At 40.8% G+C, this 17415-nt stretch overlaps 1 protein-coding gene across 5 annotated transcripts in view; it reads left to right on the plus strand.

The window, feature by feature from the left end:
* pcdh7b (protocadherin 7b) overlaps positions 1-17415 on the plus strand; it is a 99514-nt gene that overhangs the window by 18175 nt on the left and 63924 nt on the right. Inside the window, exon 2 of one of the 5 annotated variants that reach the window (XM_053861026.1) lies at positions 1950-9840. The exons of the other annotated variants lie outside the window; for them this stretch is intronic. Coding sequence (XP_053717001.1) covers positions 1950-2015 — 66 coding nt within the window. The 3' untranslated portion in view covers positions 2016-9840. Of the gene's footprint in view, positions 1-1949; positions 9841-17415 lie in introns of those variants that run through there. 5 annotated transcript variants of the gene reach the window in all.

A 17415-nucleotide genomic window follows, 5' to 3' on the forward strand; every position in this document is an offset into this window, starting at 1 on the left:
CTTCACTCCAGGCCCGTCTAGACAGCCATGTCTGGGTTTTGCAGTGGGAAAGGAAAATGAAATAAAAATATTGCTATTGATGCTCTTGTAAGTTCTGGTTTTGAATCTAAAGTTACATAACATAACAAGGCTGTTTGCTTTCACTGGCAGTAATAAGCCACAATTTATTTATTGCTGTATTTTTTGACAATTCTGTTTTCATTATTCAAGAACTGGGTCTTTTCTATCCTTTCACAAACATCAGTCATATTGTAGGAGTCCTGACAATCACTGTTCTCTGTATTTATAAATGGTAAATGTTTCGGTTCCAAATCTTTGAGCCAATGTCAGTTATAATATTATTTTCTTCATACAAAGCTTTTGTGTGAGTGTGTGTGTGTGTGGTTGGCTATAAAACATATTCTGTTTTGCAGTTTTACTGCACAGTTTTATTAAAGCAACAATTAGGAAATACAAATTTCATATAAAAAACATTCCATATTATTTATAGCCAATTAAATATTCATAAAAAAAATCTATGTATCAGTCGCTTCAGGTCGTTGTTTGAACCTCTAAAAAGGCATGATGTTCTGATGAAGGGAATCTCTGTGTCAGACAGGAGCCGTCTGTGAAATCAACCTTTGACGATTCATGTCAGTCGACGTGCTCAGGTGTCCTGTTCAGACAACTGCACCTTCAAAAGTGTCTTTGAAAGCATTTCCATATCTGTTGTCACTGACCGTTTGTGTTCCGTTGCTTACAAAAGGTTGCAACAAAGCAGAGGTCTTTTGTGTATTGTGCGTGTGGACCAGAGGATTATGGGTTGCCTCTCATAAACATGGCTGCTATTATTCATAATAAATGCAAGAATGACTCGTCAATATCAGACATTGTTTGAAGTCAAGTAAGTTTGGATTCGACACGCGGCTCTGAATCAAATTGCGTGAGAGGCTTTTTCCCCTCAGGCAAGAGAGGGAAGACGCTCGAAAAAAAGAGAAAGAGAAAAACTAGTTTCTCTTGTTTTCCTTCCTTGTGGTGATCCCTGTTTACATCAGTGCTACAAAAAAAAAAAAGGTATTAACTGCAGCAAGCCAGAGTGAGTAAAACAGATTCTAGTTACACTTTATGGCATTTTACAGAGTTGTTTTTGTACAGGAAGAAACCATTTGTTTAACAGCAGTTGATTGAATTCTGGACTAAGCAAAAAGAGGGGATGCTGTTTGATGATCCGATTGTTCTGGAGAGCATGTTGCTCAGTTAAAGAGTAGCACTCGATTCCTCCACAGCAGCGCGCGCCCCTTTAGCATGCCTCGTCTCCCGGTAAGATGATGACTCAATACACGAGTCACACGCTCAGGGCAGGTTATTATTTCAACAGTTGCAGTCCAATTATACTGAATGCGACAACTCTTTACTGCCTTCTTCTTTGAAAGGGCACTCGGGTAGGAAATAATTGGGTGTAGCGCTTTAGAGGCGTATTTTTCAATCAATGACTTTCAAGATCAGCATCAGTGCTTCTGTTGTTGTTTAGTATAGGATGCACTAATGAGCCCAAAAGCATGTAATGTGGTGATGAAACAAAAGCGTACTAGCCTTAAACTATGTAAAGTACAATGAATTTGAAGGTGCAATGAGAAATACATGATGGTTAAACTGAAGCAAACATGAGCGTGAAAGTAAACCAGATTTACTGAACAAACAACGGCTGGAATAACACCTTTTATTAGTTTTATTAAACAATAAATAAATACAAACAAAATTGGTACTTTAAGGTCAGGCGAAGAACACGCACCTGTGCTGCACAGTTTTTTCCAAGAGAGTGTGGTTATCTTGTTGCTGCTGTTGTTAGTCAGCTGTAGCAAGTGCTAATAATGTGCTGTCAAAACAGTTCAACTGTTATCACTGCGTCTGTTGTAAATTCTTGCGGTTGTTGAGATACCTACCGTCTTCTTCTCTGGTATGTCTTGCAGGTGGTGCAGTCAATTCTTTTCCTCTCATTGGAGCAACAAGGTCACAACACTCGGCAAAGTAATTAGACCTCATGGCTGCGGTTTTTCTTGGAACAGAGAAAACTGGAGGGTTGCTCATATTTCTGTCTTAAAATTCTAGACAATTTGAAAAAGGTAACTACGGCAGTGTGACGGAATTTTGTGGAAGACAAAGGAATACTTCCTGAACAGTTCAACACATGGAGACAAACACTAGAGAGCTGTATACACCTTGTGCACCGTCCCAGAGTGTGTTTTGTTTGCATTCAGCTTCCCGGGAAGATCGGCGATTCATCAAAACTAGGAAGCTGATTTCACTTTTCATATTCCATTTCTGAAAGAAAAATATGGAATGTCCCACGTGCCCTGCACATTTATATTTTTGACCTGTTACCCAATGTGAGAAAAGTATTAATGCTAGTTATGAACTCGTGAATGAACATTTTCAAACATGTTTTAAGAAAAATAAAAGGTGTTAGTGGTAACTGATGCTTGTCTCTGGATTATCCTGCTCATCCAAGCTTTTGAATGCAAATCGAAACCTTTTATCACACTTTGTAAAGTCATTGCAAGCATTTGTTAATAATGTTCATGTTTGATTTTATTTATTCATTTTCTTTTGCTGTTTTGTTTAAATTCATTTTTTGTCACCGTCTTGTAAATATTGAAAATAAAGTGCAACTTGTTTTACCCATTCATCCATTTACTCATTCATCCTCATCTACCTTAGTAAGAAGTGTCAGAAGCGATTCCAAAACATGAAGATGCAACTTCTGGGCCTGGGCTGTGGCCTGCTCTGTTCTGGATCTGTCTAGAAAAATACTGCACAATCAAGTTGGCATTACATCTAATATGACTTTTTATGATGGTCTACCCAGTCACATTCTTTTGACATTCATTATAAACTATTTTTTTTCTGAGGTCAGGATCAGCAACCTTTTTAATCCTTAGTTATTTGTTTATTTGGCTTTTTTTTAATCCATTTTCCAATTCTTAGCATTGGTCAAAAACTCTAAGAAATGGCATGGCAGCCTAATCAAACAAATAAAAATAACACAAATTGTCATGTTAAGGGAGATAAGTAAAAAGTATCATTCATGACAGTCCAGTATATTCCTGACACAAGAGAAACTTCTACCTCTCCATGTAGGAATTCTGGCTCGAGCGCTATATTTGGTTCACAGACTTGTTTATCAACGAGATGGTCATATTTTGTGAGCCTCAACATCCCACTGATCTGACACCAGATGAAAGTTTAAGCACATCAGTTAAAACTGGCTCAACTGGATGAAAATCAGACTGCAGTGAAGGATCAGATCAATGAGGGAACTTGTTTAACCACCTTGAACTTGAACGTTAAGAATGTACTCTTAACATCTACAAGTGCGACTCGCTCCTGCTCAAGGCTACAACAGTATCTTTTTCCAGAACCTGATAAATAAATAAACAACAAATATATAAATACAATACCATCTCTGTATTTATTCAGTGCTTTATTGCATGTCTCTTACAGATGGTTCACAAACACTGGTGATTTGTTTTATGCATTCACTTCACACAGAATGAAAATAAAATGTTTTCTTCTGGGCTCATATCTCCATGTCCTTGAGGCCAGTGTGACACTACCTGTCTATAATCCCGAAGCTATCCGGCACTACAAGGAGAGGTTGCCTTCTGTTTACAGCCATAACTCAGTTCATGTCTGAGGCTCAGAGGAGCTCACATTTTCAGACCTTTGGATCATTAATATGCCTCTGGCAAAGCACTCCTAATGTGAGCTGTTTCTTGTCTTACACGTTGCTCCAACATCAATTTAGCACAGCGCAGTAGGATCACCTCAAAAACGACCAAATAAGGTGGTTTTCTCTCTTCCCCTTTTTTTCCCACCACTATTTTCCCCCCCTATCACCCGCCTTGCTTTCCAGTCGTTTATCTAAATCAGTACGCTCCATTAAAACACGGCCAAAGAAGGAGCGTTGAGCTCGGAAATAACTGCCGGAACATCATATTTTTTTTAGGATGCTATTCTGGCAAAAGTTAAACATTAACTTTTCGCTTCTTTCTACTGCTCTCTTCTGACAAGTCGGAGCCTGAGTGTTTGTTTGTTGGTGGTGATGCAGCTTCATTTGGGGAGAGTGAATAAAATGCTCATCAGGAAGTGACATTTTCATGGGAGCACAAGGTTGTGATATTTGATTCTCGTCACCGGATTGGAAGTCAATGTCATTGCGAAAAATCATTTTAGGAGAGAACAAAATGTGCTCTTCAGAAAAAAAAAATGGCTTAATGAATAACTGGTGTCTATTTATATCGTGAGTGTGACTGTGTTCCATGATCTGCGCCAGTCCATGGTCTGGAGAAATGGTTAAACAAAATGCTTCAACAAACCAAATGTTGCTACCAAGTCTTCACTTTTACAGATGTCCATCATCCACCTACAGACCCCAGAACTGTCCCACCGTTTTACAAAGTCATGAAGGCAGAACTAGAAAAAGATGGGATCCCTGAAGCCAATTTGTTTTTGCTGTGTTTGTGAGGTAGTCCATGGACATGGTATTGATCATGAATGTAGGTGTTTGGAGATGCTACTCAGGGTCATGGCTGCCTTTTGAAATAAATGTATTCACTGACGCGAATGAAGCCTTCTTATTTGGAAACAAAGATTTGGAGGTTTCCTTTACCTGTGCAGGAAAAAAGGGTGAGTTAAAGTTGACTCTCTATTGACACCTTTGGTGATGTGGAGCAGATGAATGAGGGAGGAAATTTGATTGACATAGATGTGGAGAGTGGGAGGAAATCCATGTTAACGAAAGACTGAGAAAAAGAAACCGCGCAGTACAAAGCATGACACCGGTTGTATGAATACACGCACACACAAACTTGCAATTGGCAGCACCCTGAACGCGCATCTCAATGCAGAATGATATTAGAATATTTTGGGCTGGATTGACGTTGCATGCATTAACGCTGATGACAGTTGCTGAATTGCAAATGTCCTCGATGGCATGTTTTCGCTTCAGTGGATTACAAGCTAAGCTATTTTGCATTAGTCACGCATCTCTCCGAGTCAAGAAATCGACAACCAGATATTTGCAGTTAATGCAGTGCCTGCGACAGGCTGCCGCTAATTTCAGTGGATGGCGCAACTTTTGTGAGGCTAACTGTTGTTTTTTTGATGGAATAGGCATGAGTACGCAACCAGGTGCGCACACACACTCCATTTTAGTACATAAGATTGGTCATTGTTTTTTTCCATTTTCTGTCGCTATTTGAAGCTATGAGCTCAGTTTTCCAGGGTCACAGAACGAATGCGCTCTGATTGAGCCTCTTTTCATAATACTTAGGAGCATTGTCTTTCAGTTCAGAGTACACAGACAGAGAGACGTGTACTCAAGTAAACAGCTACAACCTCTGCTCTTGAACAAACTAACCCTCTACTTGTACTGCTGGGTGCAAATCTGCAAAAGATGAGAAAAATATATTGTCGAATCCAGCTTGCCGGTTGGTGTCAGATGAACAAGATTGGGTCTGATTTCTCTTTCAAACAATAACCTGGAATCAGAGAAGTCGGGCGCTGGGACACGTTCCTGCTCGGCGGCCAAAGTGGGATAAGAATTTAAATGCCCGTTTTGTATGTGGGAGAGAAAGCTAGGCAGGCAGGGATTGCACACAAAGTCCTTCAAATCCTCTGAGGTGCTAGCGGCCATCATGTGCCGAGCGGTAAATTGATCGGGACATAGCACCGTGGCGGAGATGAAAAAAAGAAGAAGAAGAGGAAGAAGACCGGAACACACAAGCATGTCGGAGGCACAAAAGATGTAGCGGTGGATGATCAGAAATGGGACACGTGCACACGGAAGGCATCGCTTCTACTTCTTCATCACTGAAAGCCCCTTTGGTGTTTTGGTTTCATTATATTGCAAATGCACATTTGACAGATACTGTTGAACACATTTACATTTTAATTCTAAACTGCACTGAAAAGTCTCATGGAGACCACTTGATAGATATCATATTGACATGCAGTACTGTGGGTTTTTCCACAGACGTTTTCCTTCTTCAGTTGGCATCAGCTGTTCTCACATAGCAGGAACCAGAACTCAGAAGAGTGTAGACAGTTAACAAATATGTTGCCCTATATCCTTTTTATCTATGCTATTCTATACCTTTTTTGCATTAGAAATAGCATTGATTGCAATGAGCTTGGTTGGACAGCACATGGCAGTGGCATTCCAGAACTTGCTCGCACAGCACACTCAATCGGTGGGTGCAAGGAATAAAGGGAGGTTGTGCTGTTGCGCTCTCTCACCAGAGATGGATGAATCGAATGTATTGACCAGATGGCAACAGATGGGGAATGATCAATTCCTTGTCAAACTATCAACATATCCTAAAAATATCATTGAAATATGTCACTTGACTTTTTGTTCTAACAGACAAACTGATGGTCATTAAACCTGATTCGGAGAATCACTTTTATGTCAGTCATTCTACTGCATATTTAGCAATAGTATCCTCTATATTGGATATGGTGAAGGACACAGGTTTTTTCCCGCCAACATGGGGTGAGCAACTGTGATGCAACCAAACTATATCCATGTATGATTTTTCGATTTATTCTGAAGTGGCGTGCTTTTGTAGTATTGCGATGCTCAGTATCAAAAAACAAAGTAAGGAAAAAAAGCCTTTATTCTGGAACGTTATGCAGCTAACACTTCAAGATGAAATCTGATGCCCGTTCCATGACCATTAGCCGTTCATTGGTAGCATCGTAGACATCTATATGTAGCTTTGCCGTCCTAAACTTGAGTAGAATGTTGAAACGTCCACGTACATCGTGTGGTGTTTTGGTGAAAGGTTTTTGAATGACAACCTTAACTGAGCCTTTCACCAAGCAACCCCACGTGACTCATCACCATCTGCCAACAGTCAATACAACGTGCCACAATATTTCAGTGAATCAGTTATAGTTTTTTTGTAAAGAAATGTGCCGCAGCTTAGAAATGTTGACCGCTGTTCAGAATTCTGGATGAATCCACCAGTCCATTTACTGCTTTGTTTGGATATTTCACATGCTGCTTCGTGTGGATCTGGATAAGCATGCGAATATTTCCAAAGTCTCTGTATTTCCAAATATGGTAGTGGGGTAGAGGTCAGATGAGTGAGTGAGTGAGTGAGTTAAACAATCCAGTGCTCCAGTGAAGATGCTGTGTGGCTTTCAGTTTGATACTAAAATATTCATCATGGAATGTTTTATATGACAAGATGCTTTGTTTTACAGTGCAATGAGAGCCGAGGCCTTGGCAGGATGACAGTGTGTCTTATGTCAACACTGTTTTTGAACATGTACGTTTTAATAGTTAATCAGCGGCCTTGTTCCAGATTGGCTTTACTTTGTTGTGACAAGGATGTCAAAGCAAGGACGGTTTCTGAGGCGTGATTTAAGCCTGTGCCTCACTCCTGATTCATTTGAATCATTTCCCATGAAGACGGTTGCTGAACACACTTTTCTTCAAGCTGTCCTTTATTGCACACCTGCTGTTGGGAACAGACCATAAAATGTCCCTTTTTTTCTGGCTGAACCACTTGACCCTGTCCTCACGCCAAGCCCTGTCCTGAGAGCTGGAGAACTTTCCAACACGTCCCACTTTGAACATTTCAGGAGAGAGCAGACAATGCGAATGACAGCTCAAAAAGCTGATCACTCATTCAATCTTACAAAACATTTCATTCTTGTGCATGTCCAACGACCTCTTTTAATTTCATAGAGACTGAGTGTTAAGCATTTTCTCCATCCAGAAAACTTGGATACCACATCCCCATCAAATGCATGTTTGAATTGCAGTTATTACCATGAAGGCATCAGAAATATCTCCTATGAACACACACAAAAGCAGCTGCTCAACATTGAGTAGCATTGATTGATTTATTATTTGCTCTTCGGCTTTTCTATTCCAAAGTAAACCAATAAATGGCACACTGAAGAATTGCAGAGTTACTCCTGTCTTTCCATTTATAGCTCACCAGTATCTGTCCTTTCTGAGTGGAGTTTCAATGTCCTCCCTCTGCCAGCCTGTTTTTTCTATAGGGGCTCTGGTTTCCTCCCACTGTCCGAAAATTGATGACTCTGTATATCCCATAGATATGTTCGTGTCTGTTAGTGGTTGCTTATAACTGTGTGTCTCATGATTGACCAGTGACCTATCCATGGGTTCCCCTGGAACTCGTCCTGGTCGCTCGGTTAGAGGTGAATGAATTAATGCATACTTTAAGGAATGAATGAGCAGAACATAACAGAGGATCTTAATTCAGCAAAACATCAATTGAACATTCTGATCGGTCAGAATAATAATATAGCCCCCTCTAAATTCCGACACTTAAGACGGAATGTATGTAAAATGTAAAGGGTTATGACTTAGAATCCTGTGTTGTCTGGCATTGTGCCTATTAAGCAGCAAATAAAAGCCTATATAGTTGGTAACAGCTGTTTCAGTTGTCAAGTGTCGGTGAAATTTAAAAAGTTGTATTTATTTATTTAGTTAGTTATCGATCTTCCATTCCGAGATGCCATTTTCTGTTTGCTTTGGCAACAGAATTAGCATCAATTTTAAGATGTTATTGATGTCAGCTCCTTCGCCACCACCATATTTTTCTATTTCACCCTGTCTTTTTAGCTGTCTGTTCTTTGAAAGCCTTTAATCTGGGCCCCTAGTCAGGTATGTCGCTTGAGCAGGACGCCAAATGAGAGCCTATGGAATCGTAGTTGTCCCTCTGACCTTAGGTTCTCCTTCCTCAAGAGCGGCCCTCATTACTGGCAGCAGGTTGTCACAACAGTGCAAGCTGGATCAAACATCTTGTGAAGTGTCCGGTTTATGCCCTTTACTGTGAAGTTGCTGGAATCCTATTAAAACACATAATAATGTCAGCATGAGACTGAAAGCGAGAAAAAGAGAAAAAGCCTCTGAACTCACCATTCACACTCTCCGAGTTCAATCTACATTGACAGACACAAACTTTTAACTTTTGAATCAGATGCCCTCAGTGCTGTCATTCCATTTCCACTCGTCGACTGATAACCATCTGCTGTCTACAGCTTAAAGGCCAAAGTCTGCTTAAAGAAGAGGGATGCTCGTCCGTCCACTGACGTGTGTTGTCTAGAATGTCTCCTGTGATGACAGGTCATGTATTTGTCGGCTGACTGGAAGCATTCAAGACGGAAAAGAAATCACTTGTATTGATGAACTTGACTTGGCCCCAGTTATGTCCCATTCAACATCAGACAACCAGAGGGTTTGATCTCAACTTATTATTCGATTGTTTTCTTAAGTACTATAAAAATGGGCCAAAACACGCATACCATATACGTGCAGCCTCAAAATGCCTCCATTTGTCAACAGACGTATTTATAACACCAAATAGATTCCACCTCTGGCTCCTTACTATCAACAAAGCCTACTACACCGACTGAATGTCAACAACAAGAGAGTCTGAGCAAGCATTAAACACACTGCCTCCAGTCAGTCACGGCAGGTGGATGTGGGTTCAAAGATTCGTATTTAAAAACCAGGCGAAGTGCTACCACATACAGGCACAGATGTTTCAATGTCTCTCATAGCATTAGTGTTGTTTACGCATACGGCGACACACACTTCAACTGAAGTGTTGAGACAACTCTTCTTTGATGAATGCTCTTTTACATCTCGTATGAAAGCATTCTGGGGTCTCTATGAAACTGTCAAGCAGAGGTGGTATCTGAGAGAAAACGGACGTGCTATCGAGTGTGTCTGATTTCATGAACAGAGGGAAAGATTACTGTGGTATGCCCTTCAACTAAAATGGCTTCCAAAGTGCAGGTAACATTTCACTTCATTCACACGCACCAGTCAACACTTGTGGGTCGTTTTTTTTATCTGCAGTGTTCAATATCTGAAGGGGAAACTACGTTGCCAAATCGTAATTTTAACTTTTGGACGCGGGACAAAAAGTCATGATAAATGTTGACCTCTGCATAAGGATTTTTTGCACCGCAGACTCTTGTCTTTGGTTCATAAATCTGAGTTGTCAACGCACTGGAACTTTAATTTGAACATTTATGAGCATGTTTGGCCTGAATTTTGGACTATATAAAGTATGAAAACTGCCCCCAGGCAAGGAGACGAGGGAGGCTGTATAACGCATTAGGCTGAGAGCAATTTTGATTCTGAAGGGGAATATTCATAATCTGATGAAGATTTTCACCTGCACAGTATGACGAGAGAGTGACCCCGCTTTTGCACATAGTGACAGCGGATCTGTTCTCCGTGAGTCCACATGCAGCACATACTGGAGCCGATGCTTCACAGCAGACATGATAGTGGGGGTTGCATGGTCCATGTTCATGGTCCTGCTGTACAGTGATGGAGCCCAGCCCTGTGAAAGTTATATCACTCACTATAGCTGCCACCGGGTGACCTTCATAAGATACCAAATAGAGTGAAGTTACTTCCTTCCCAAACCTATGGTCACACTGAAGATCTTCTATTTTACAGTATGCCATCATCTCCGAATATGTTCAAGCTACAGCCTGTTGAAACACTGCAGTACAGTGATATCAAAGCTGAATATCTCTCTATTGCAAAGCGTTGAGTCTGCCTGGAGAGGTGAATTTCGCCAGCAAGCGGGAGGTGTGAAATTTTGCTTGAGGCCAGTCAGCCCAAGCTGCAGGAAGTAACGTGACCGAAACAGCTTTTTTTTTTTTCTCAAAACATACTGCAAGCACTTTTTATAACCAATCAGCCAAAACAACGTGCGCAAGATTCCAAACCATCACGTACAGTAGCATTGTGCTACTATAGAACGACATCAAGTGAGACAGTGAACAGGAGATCATTAGGTGTTGCCAAAATAAAAACACCAGATCATTGTTCTGTAGATGCCAGTTTCAGCCACCGATCCGTGGCTTTCATGTCCAGCCTGTTCTCATGAGTCTGAGAATCAAAGACCAAATCAGAGTGCACAAATGTCAATGAGAAGCCAATTGGGACCGTGTCAATTACGCACGGTGAAGAAATTGTTTGCTCTATTCACCCAACATCACCTCATTCAACTCTGGGGTGTCACATGTCAGAGCACTGTGGGTGAGGTCTTTACCAGCTTCCAATTTGTCTATATGAGGTTAGTGAAGCAGGAGCTTGATCTTTGCTGAAAGGTGTAATGCCTGTCACATCTGTCAGCACTTTGCAGATTTCTGAGGTGTTTTATGTTCCTATTTCTCTTTCCAGTGTTTTTCTCCCACTATTTTCAGCTGTTCCCTAAACTTCTTTTTATGATTCTTCTTCAATTTTTGTACCCCCTTTTCCTGTACACACTACGCTTTTGTCTCCCGTTCGACTTCCCTCTTCTTTATAAGGCCTTCTTATTCACAGCGTTGAAGACATCTGTTTTGTCCCGGCGCAGAAAGCAAGAGACTGACCTATTTTGGCTAAGAGGGAGTTCTTTTTAACACTGCCCTGCAAAAAAAACACCATTATCTATTGTGAGGCCTGCCCAGTAGTTACTGAAGAAGTCAGACCTTCTTTATCTGGATAAATGTTCCTTCACCAATAATTACAGCTCAGTGTTCATCCGCGATTTGAGAGGACACCGACTCTGCCTAAAGTGACAATAAATACAATTAAAATGCTTCTTAATTTGTCACTGAGCTAGAAAACACCACATACAAAGCACGGTCAAGCTGCTCAGCAAATTACCGTAGTCTGTGACCATGGCATGGCTGGTGGCTCACCCATTGGGTGCTGTCCAATGGACTTGATCCTCTGCTTTGGCCTTTACCTACCATCTGTGTCTTTTGGCCATGTAATGAAAAAAACATTCTGCTACTCTTGTTGTCAAATCCCCATGAGCTAAAAACTGGAGTCATTTCCTATCAGTGTTTCATTCATTCAACCTTGCAGCATTGACTCTGCTCCTCAAACCAGAACAAAAAGAAAGAATACATATTCAGAAATGGATTTAGTTGTCCGTATGCAATGTTGGTGGGAAAGAGATATGAGAAACATTCAGTTTATCCCCTCAACTAATCCCTTTAGACAGGCATCCAATCTCAATCCACAGTGGTCATTGCAACGCTAGCCAATCATGCCAATGTCAAACGGTTGCTTACTGAGTATGGAATGTTCTGTTGTTGTTGTTCTTGTTCTTGAATTGCCATTTTATTTCCTGTGATGCGAATGTAGATTGTGCCAGAGTGTTCATTCAAGCTATTATATTGAAAGAAAAGGTCAGTGCACAGGAGGGAAGCAGTTTCTACAACTACCGTTTCTTATTTTAATTATTTTATTATTTTAGAAGAGTATTTATTATTATTGTTATTATTATTATTATTATTATTATTATTATTATTATTATTATTATTTGTAGTAGTAGTTGTTGTAGTAGTATTTCCCATTCATTTCTATTCAACAAGCATTTTCTTTTACAAATCATTTTCATTAGAAAAATGTTGTGCTAATAAGGAGCAAAACCATTTTGCTTGCAGTGGAATCAGTGACGGAATGCATTACATACACAATGATGTATCACTGTGCTGCTAAATTAAAATGGCCTCCTCATTAAAATGTCCTTTCATATGATGATTATGTTGCTTGGATTGAAACATTGTCATTCAACTGGATGGAAATGATCTTTAAGAACTGCATGTCATTTCACGTCTTTCCAGGGCTTTAAAATGTCATATAGCATACTCTAATATATATATATATATATATATATATTTTTTTTTTTTTTTTTCTTTCCTTCTTTCTATTTCTTTTTTTCCGTAGGTTAATCCCTTTCTGACTGTTTGACTGTAGAATTATGTGAGCGAGCAGAACATGCTGTGTCTCTGTTTGAGAGTTTGGCATATTTATGCTATTAAAACAGTCACGTAAGCTGACCATGCTTCCCCTGCTCCATCTTCCCTCTCTCCATTCTCTCCTTTTCGTGTCTCATATGCTCGCCCCGCCCGCACTTATTTAACATACAGTTGACCCCCACACCCGCCAGCCTCCGCTCTCACCCCCCCACCTCCTCCTCATGTGTCCAATCCCTTGGTCCCTGCCCCCGCTTCCTTATTAGCTCACCACTGGCTTTGCCGAGGCCATTAGGCGTGATTAGCAGCATCAGAGCCACGTCTCTCTCTCCCGCTTTTATTTCCTCATAGACTTTATTTTGTCTTTTTTTTTTTTTAATACTTGCCATAGCCGTCATGCTTCCTGATTGATTACGGTCCATAATGGGTCCTCATTGTGCTGACAGATGCAACTTTAGGCAGGACATCGTCATAAAGCGGTGGAGAGAGGGAGCGGGATGAAGGGAAGAGTCATAATCTTAGTCCCCCCTGGACTGATGTGTGTGCTGCGAGGAGAGAAAGACGACTGAAAGAGAGGAGGACGAGATAATGTGATGTGCGATATAAGCAGGGATGTTGTCACGAGGGCAGTGGAAACAGGAAGTAGAGAGAAAGCTGGAGGTCAACTGCGGTGGACAGATGCTACCATGATGCATCCTGTAAGCACAAAACAAAAGTCTTTTATTTCACTGTATTCACTGCAAGAGTATGGTCTTAGGTGAAACAAAGTTTTGTACTTCAAATAAAAACAATGGGGGGGGGAGGTCGATGGTGTTGGGTTCTGACTGCTGGCTGCGGCCTAGCTTTTAAGTGTCTTGAGGTAAGCATGTCCTCTTAGATTTTTGAGCAAGTTGCATCAAATTTTGTCATATGTAAGATATGGGAGCTTATATTTTAAGGTAGATACTCCATGTACACTTCAACGCTTGCTTGGATTTGACGTTCCGTCTTTCTCTGAAGTCGACTGCAGCCCAGACTAAGCGCCGCTGGTCAGTGACTCATGATCCAAACTTATTGTAGAAGACACACTGTGTCCATCATTCACTTCCCTGGTGTTGTGGTGGATATAACTTCCAAAAGGGCGTTCAGCCACTGATGGGCGTTCAGATGCTGACGATGGTGGAGGAAATAAAACTCTGAGGAGAAGAGCAAGGTTCACGGCGGGAGCCACTGTTGTTGTGATGAATCTGAGCGTGCAGCAATATTTCTGTCCAGTTGACTTGCTTAAACTCAGTGGTGACGGCACCAGTTTCAACTCCAGCGTGAGCTTGATTTCAAACGTTACCGGCTTCATTTGGCAGCAATGTCAACGCGGTGCAGACGAGCACTTCACTTCCAATGAAAAGATGTTGGTTTCAGTCTTCTTGGATTCAGAGTTACTGCCGTTTACACAATATTATCATGCATGCATTTTTCACACAATAGAGACTTAAAATCCCGATTATTGTGAATAACATATCACAGCAACCCTATTCTGTACGTTTGAAACTATCTGTCACTTGGAATCTCAACATTACACTAAACTAAATTAAAATAAATACATTTATATATTTATAAATTGTTCCAAAACATGCTGAGAAGAGGAATATTGAATTGGAAATTCAGCGGAATTTTAAGACGTAGAACATACAAGAAGAAAATACAATGCAGGCTCATTTCTGGTTTCTGAATGGTAGCAATTGAATTCTGTCACTTGATGGAATAAAGATGAGGGCTGAATATCAATTAAGTGCTGTTACTACTTTACTCCAACCCAAAAATGCCATTGTGCAATGCAACGAAGGCTCCACTGCCAGAGCTCACTTTATATATTTGCCGGATGTTCCCTTTGAATGGCTTATATTGCTGCGCCACAGGGTTTAACATTGGGAATGTGTGATTTTATGATACCGGTAAAAAAAGAAAAAAAAAAAAAAAGCAGCTTTTGTAGTATTAACAACTCTTCAGACTCCGTGGCCATCTTGTATCTCCATTTATCTCTCTGTATGTCTCCCTGTTCAGCTTCCTCTTCTTTGCTTTAGTGAGCTGCATTTCAATGAGTCTGTCCCAAAATGCCCCATCTCGACGAATAGCATTGCTATGATGGAGAGGAGTAGCTTCATATGAAGAGTTCCTTAAGAGTTCATTTTTGTTAGCAATGAACAGTCATTTATTCAGTCTTCTTTTTGCCAACTGAAATTTTTCAAAAGGATCGTATTATTGTTATTATTTATTTGAATCTCTCTCTTAGGGTGGTATTTAGCTCAACATCGACCAGTCAATTGAACTGATGTGAAGTCCTATTGCTGCTTGTTGCAGCACAGCATTTTCTCTGTCAAAACGCTAATGAGCTATTTCCAATAATATGTAATGAAGAATACTATGAAGAACATTGGCAAACATTTGTAACGGTTTAGAAAGACAGTAGCATAACTTGGCTGATGTAGCTGGAGGACTTGAATGGGCATTATACATCGCATTTATTTATTTAGTTTTTTTCAAAAGCCACTATCTACTGTACATTCCGACAGCACCAGCAACATGATGTAGTTGCTTGCCCACTGATCACTTATTGAAGTAAACTACAAAGGAACTGACAAACTGTACATACATAAACAACAGATGATAGACAAACTATACGCACATGGTGGAGGGAATACATATTTATCCAGCCACATTTTCAATTTTGAAATTAATCTGAGACCATCATATGAGCAATTTCAAACATTTACAACAATGTAAATTTATTTTTAATGTAAAAAAAAATGTACCTTCTGTCATCCTCGCGTGTGTCTTTCAGTTGTCATCTGATACTTCATTCCTCGCATATGTATTTCAATTGTCATCCGATACTTCATTTCTTCCCGGTATGTCTCACTGGCAGCCAAATACATCCAGCCTCAGAAGCTCTCCTCCCGTCTTCCCTTTTTGAGACCTGTCTTTACTTGTAATCCACTTTCTCTCCCTTTCAACCTTTTCTCCTTTTTCTTGCCAATACCCTGCTATCCCTTCCACTTCTGCCATCTTTACGGCTCTCAATCTCTCTCTGCTCAGCCATGCTATTCTCTCTCTCTTTCTCTTTTTTTTTTTTTTTTTCATCTGCACACTGCCTTCTTGCTTGCTCCTTCTCTGCCCGAGTTTCTCACCAGTCAATAATGAAAATTGCTTGCTACCTTGAATGGATTATGGGTGTGCGCCGGGGCCCAAGGTAGTTTGTTTGAAGGCGCTGCAGTGTCAAATGAAAAGGCCCGGGCTATTTTCTACCTGCCACGGGCCCTCTGCCTCCATCACATGGTGCGCGCACTCACACACACACACACACACTCGACAAACACACACCCATCTCAGGTGAACTGACACATCAATAGCCTCGTAAAACTGGTCAGAAATAAACAGTTTCTTGCACACACTGGGCACTCGTGTGATCAATGGCGGCGTATCACTCCCGCCTCCACTCCACCTTCTTTCCAGTCTTCCCGCTCTCCCTCCGGTCATGTATTATGAATGTTGCCTAATTACACAGCCCAGAAATCTTCATACGGGCTGGCACATTTTGTGCTTTTTTTTGCTTTGTATCTCTTTGCCTTTCTCTTGTATGCAAAATCCTTCTGTGATTGAGTTGTTCTGTGATTGAGTTGTTTATTCCTTGGCTCCGTCGTGCTGAGATCAAACACCGAGCAGATTGGATTGGGACGGTGTGCGATTGATGGTCAATTGTTGAGACCAACAAAGAAGCAGATGAAGTGGTGAAACATGCTTCTATGCGTCTGCGGTTGTAAGATTCTGGTCTAATCCAAGCACATATACTTTGACTGAGTTGGGAGTCTAAAAATATGTTTTGTTTTTCTGTTTCCTGCCATTTCAATTATGCCGCTCAGTTTGCCACAAGAACCTGATCTGGGAGAAGATCAGAAGCTCAAACGCTGCCACAGTTGGGTCCTATTTATGATTCAATGAGCCTTCAAGCCCATTGTTTTTCCTCTTCAATATGAAGCTTGTAGGCTTGTTTTTAAAGCTCGAGCAGGTGCTCCTGCAGATTTCTTTTCTACTTCTTTGTCAAGGCAGGACTTGAGAATGACTCAGAGAATACAGTGCTGTTCATAAGAATTGGGGACGTCATTAGAACCTCAAACACCGAATCCCTTCAAATTCGGACTTGCTGGAATATTAACATGGCTTCATGTTATGACTTTGAGCAAAATGGAAATTTGAGCATATTTACAATGAGCTCATGCCTGTCTATCCAGTCTGACAGATGACTTCATTTGCATAGAGAATTCATATAAGTCCTGATGGAAAGGTGTCGGAACACACAGTTTATCGCTCTTGTGATAAACCTTTCATTCGTCCGTCGTCCTTCAAGAAACAGAAATTGTTAAAGATAAAGCCAAAAAGAAGAAACTGCATTTAATCCCCTCCCTTTTCAGCATAGTTAGCAACTAAGAAACTCTCATTCATTTGCATATTTCATGCCATTGCGCAAAGTGTGAAGAAGCCGCATCTCCTTGACAAACACGTTGAGACGTTGCTAGTTCAACACTGATGCAAAGAGGCAAGTGAGAATCCAAACCAGTCGCGATCCTAACGGGGATTCCTGTTTTA

The sequence above is a fragment of the Synchiropus splendidus genome, chromosome 3, assembly GCF_027744825.2.
Source record: "Synchiropus splendidus isolate RoL2022-P1 chromosome 3, RoL_Sspl_1.0, whole genome shotgun sequence".
NCBI classification, from domain to species: domain Eukaryota; kingdom Metazoa; phylum Chordata; class Actinopteri; order Syngnathiformes; family Callionymidae; genus Synchiropus; species Synchiropus splendidus.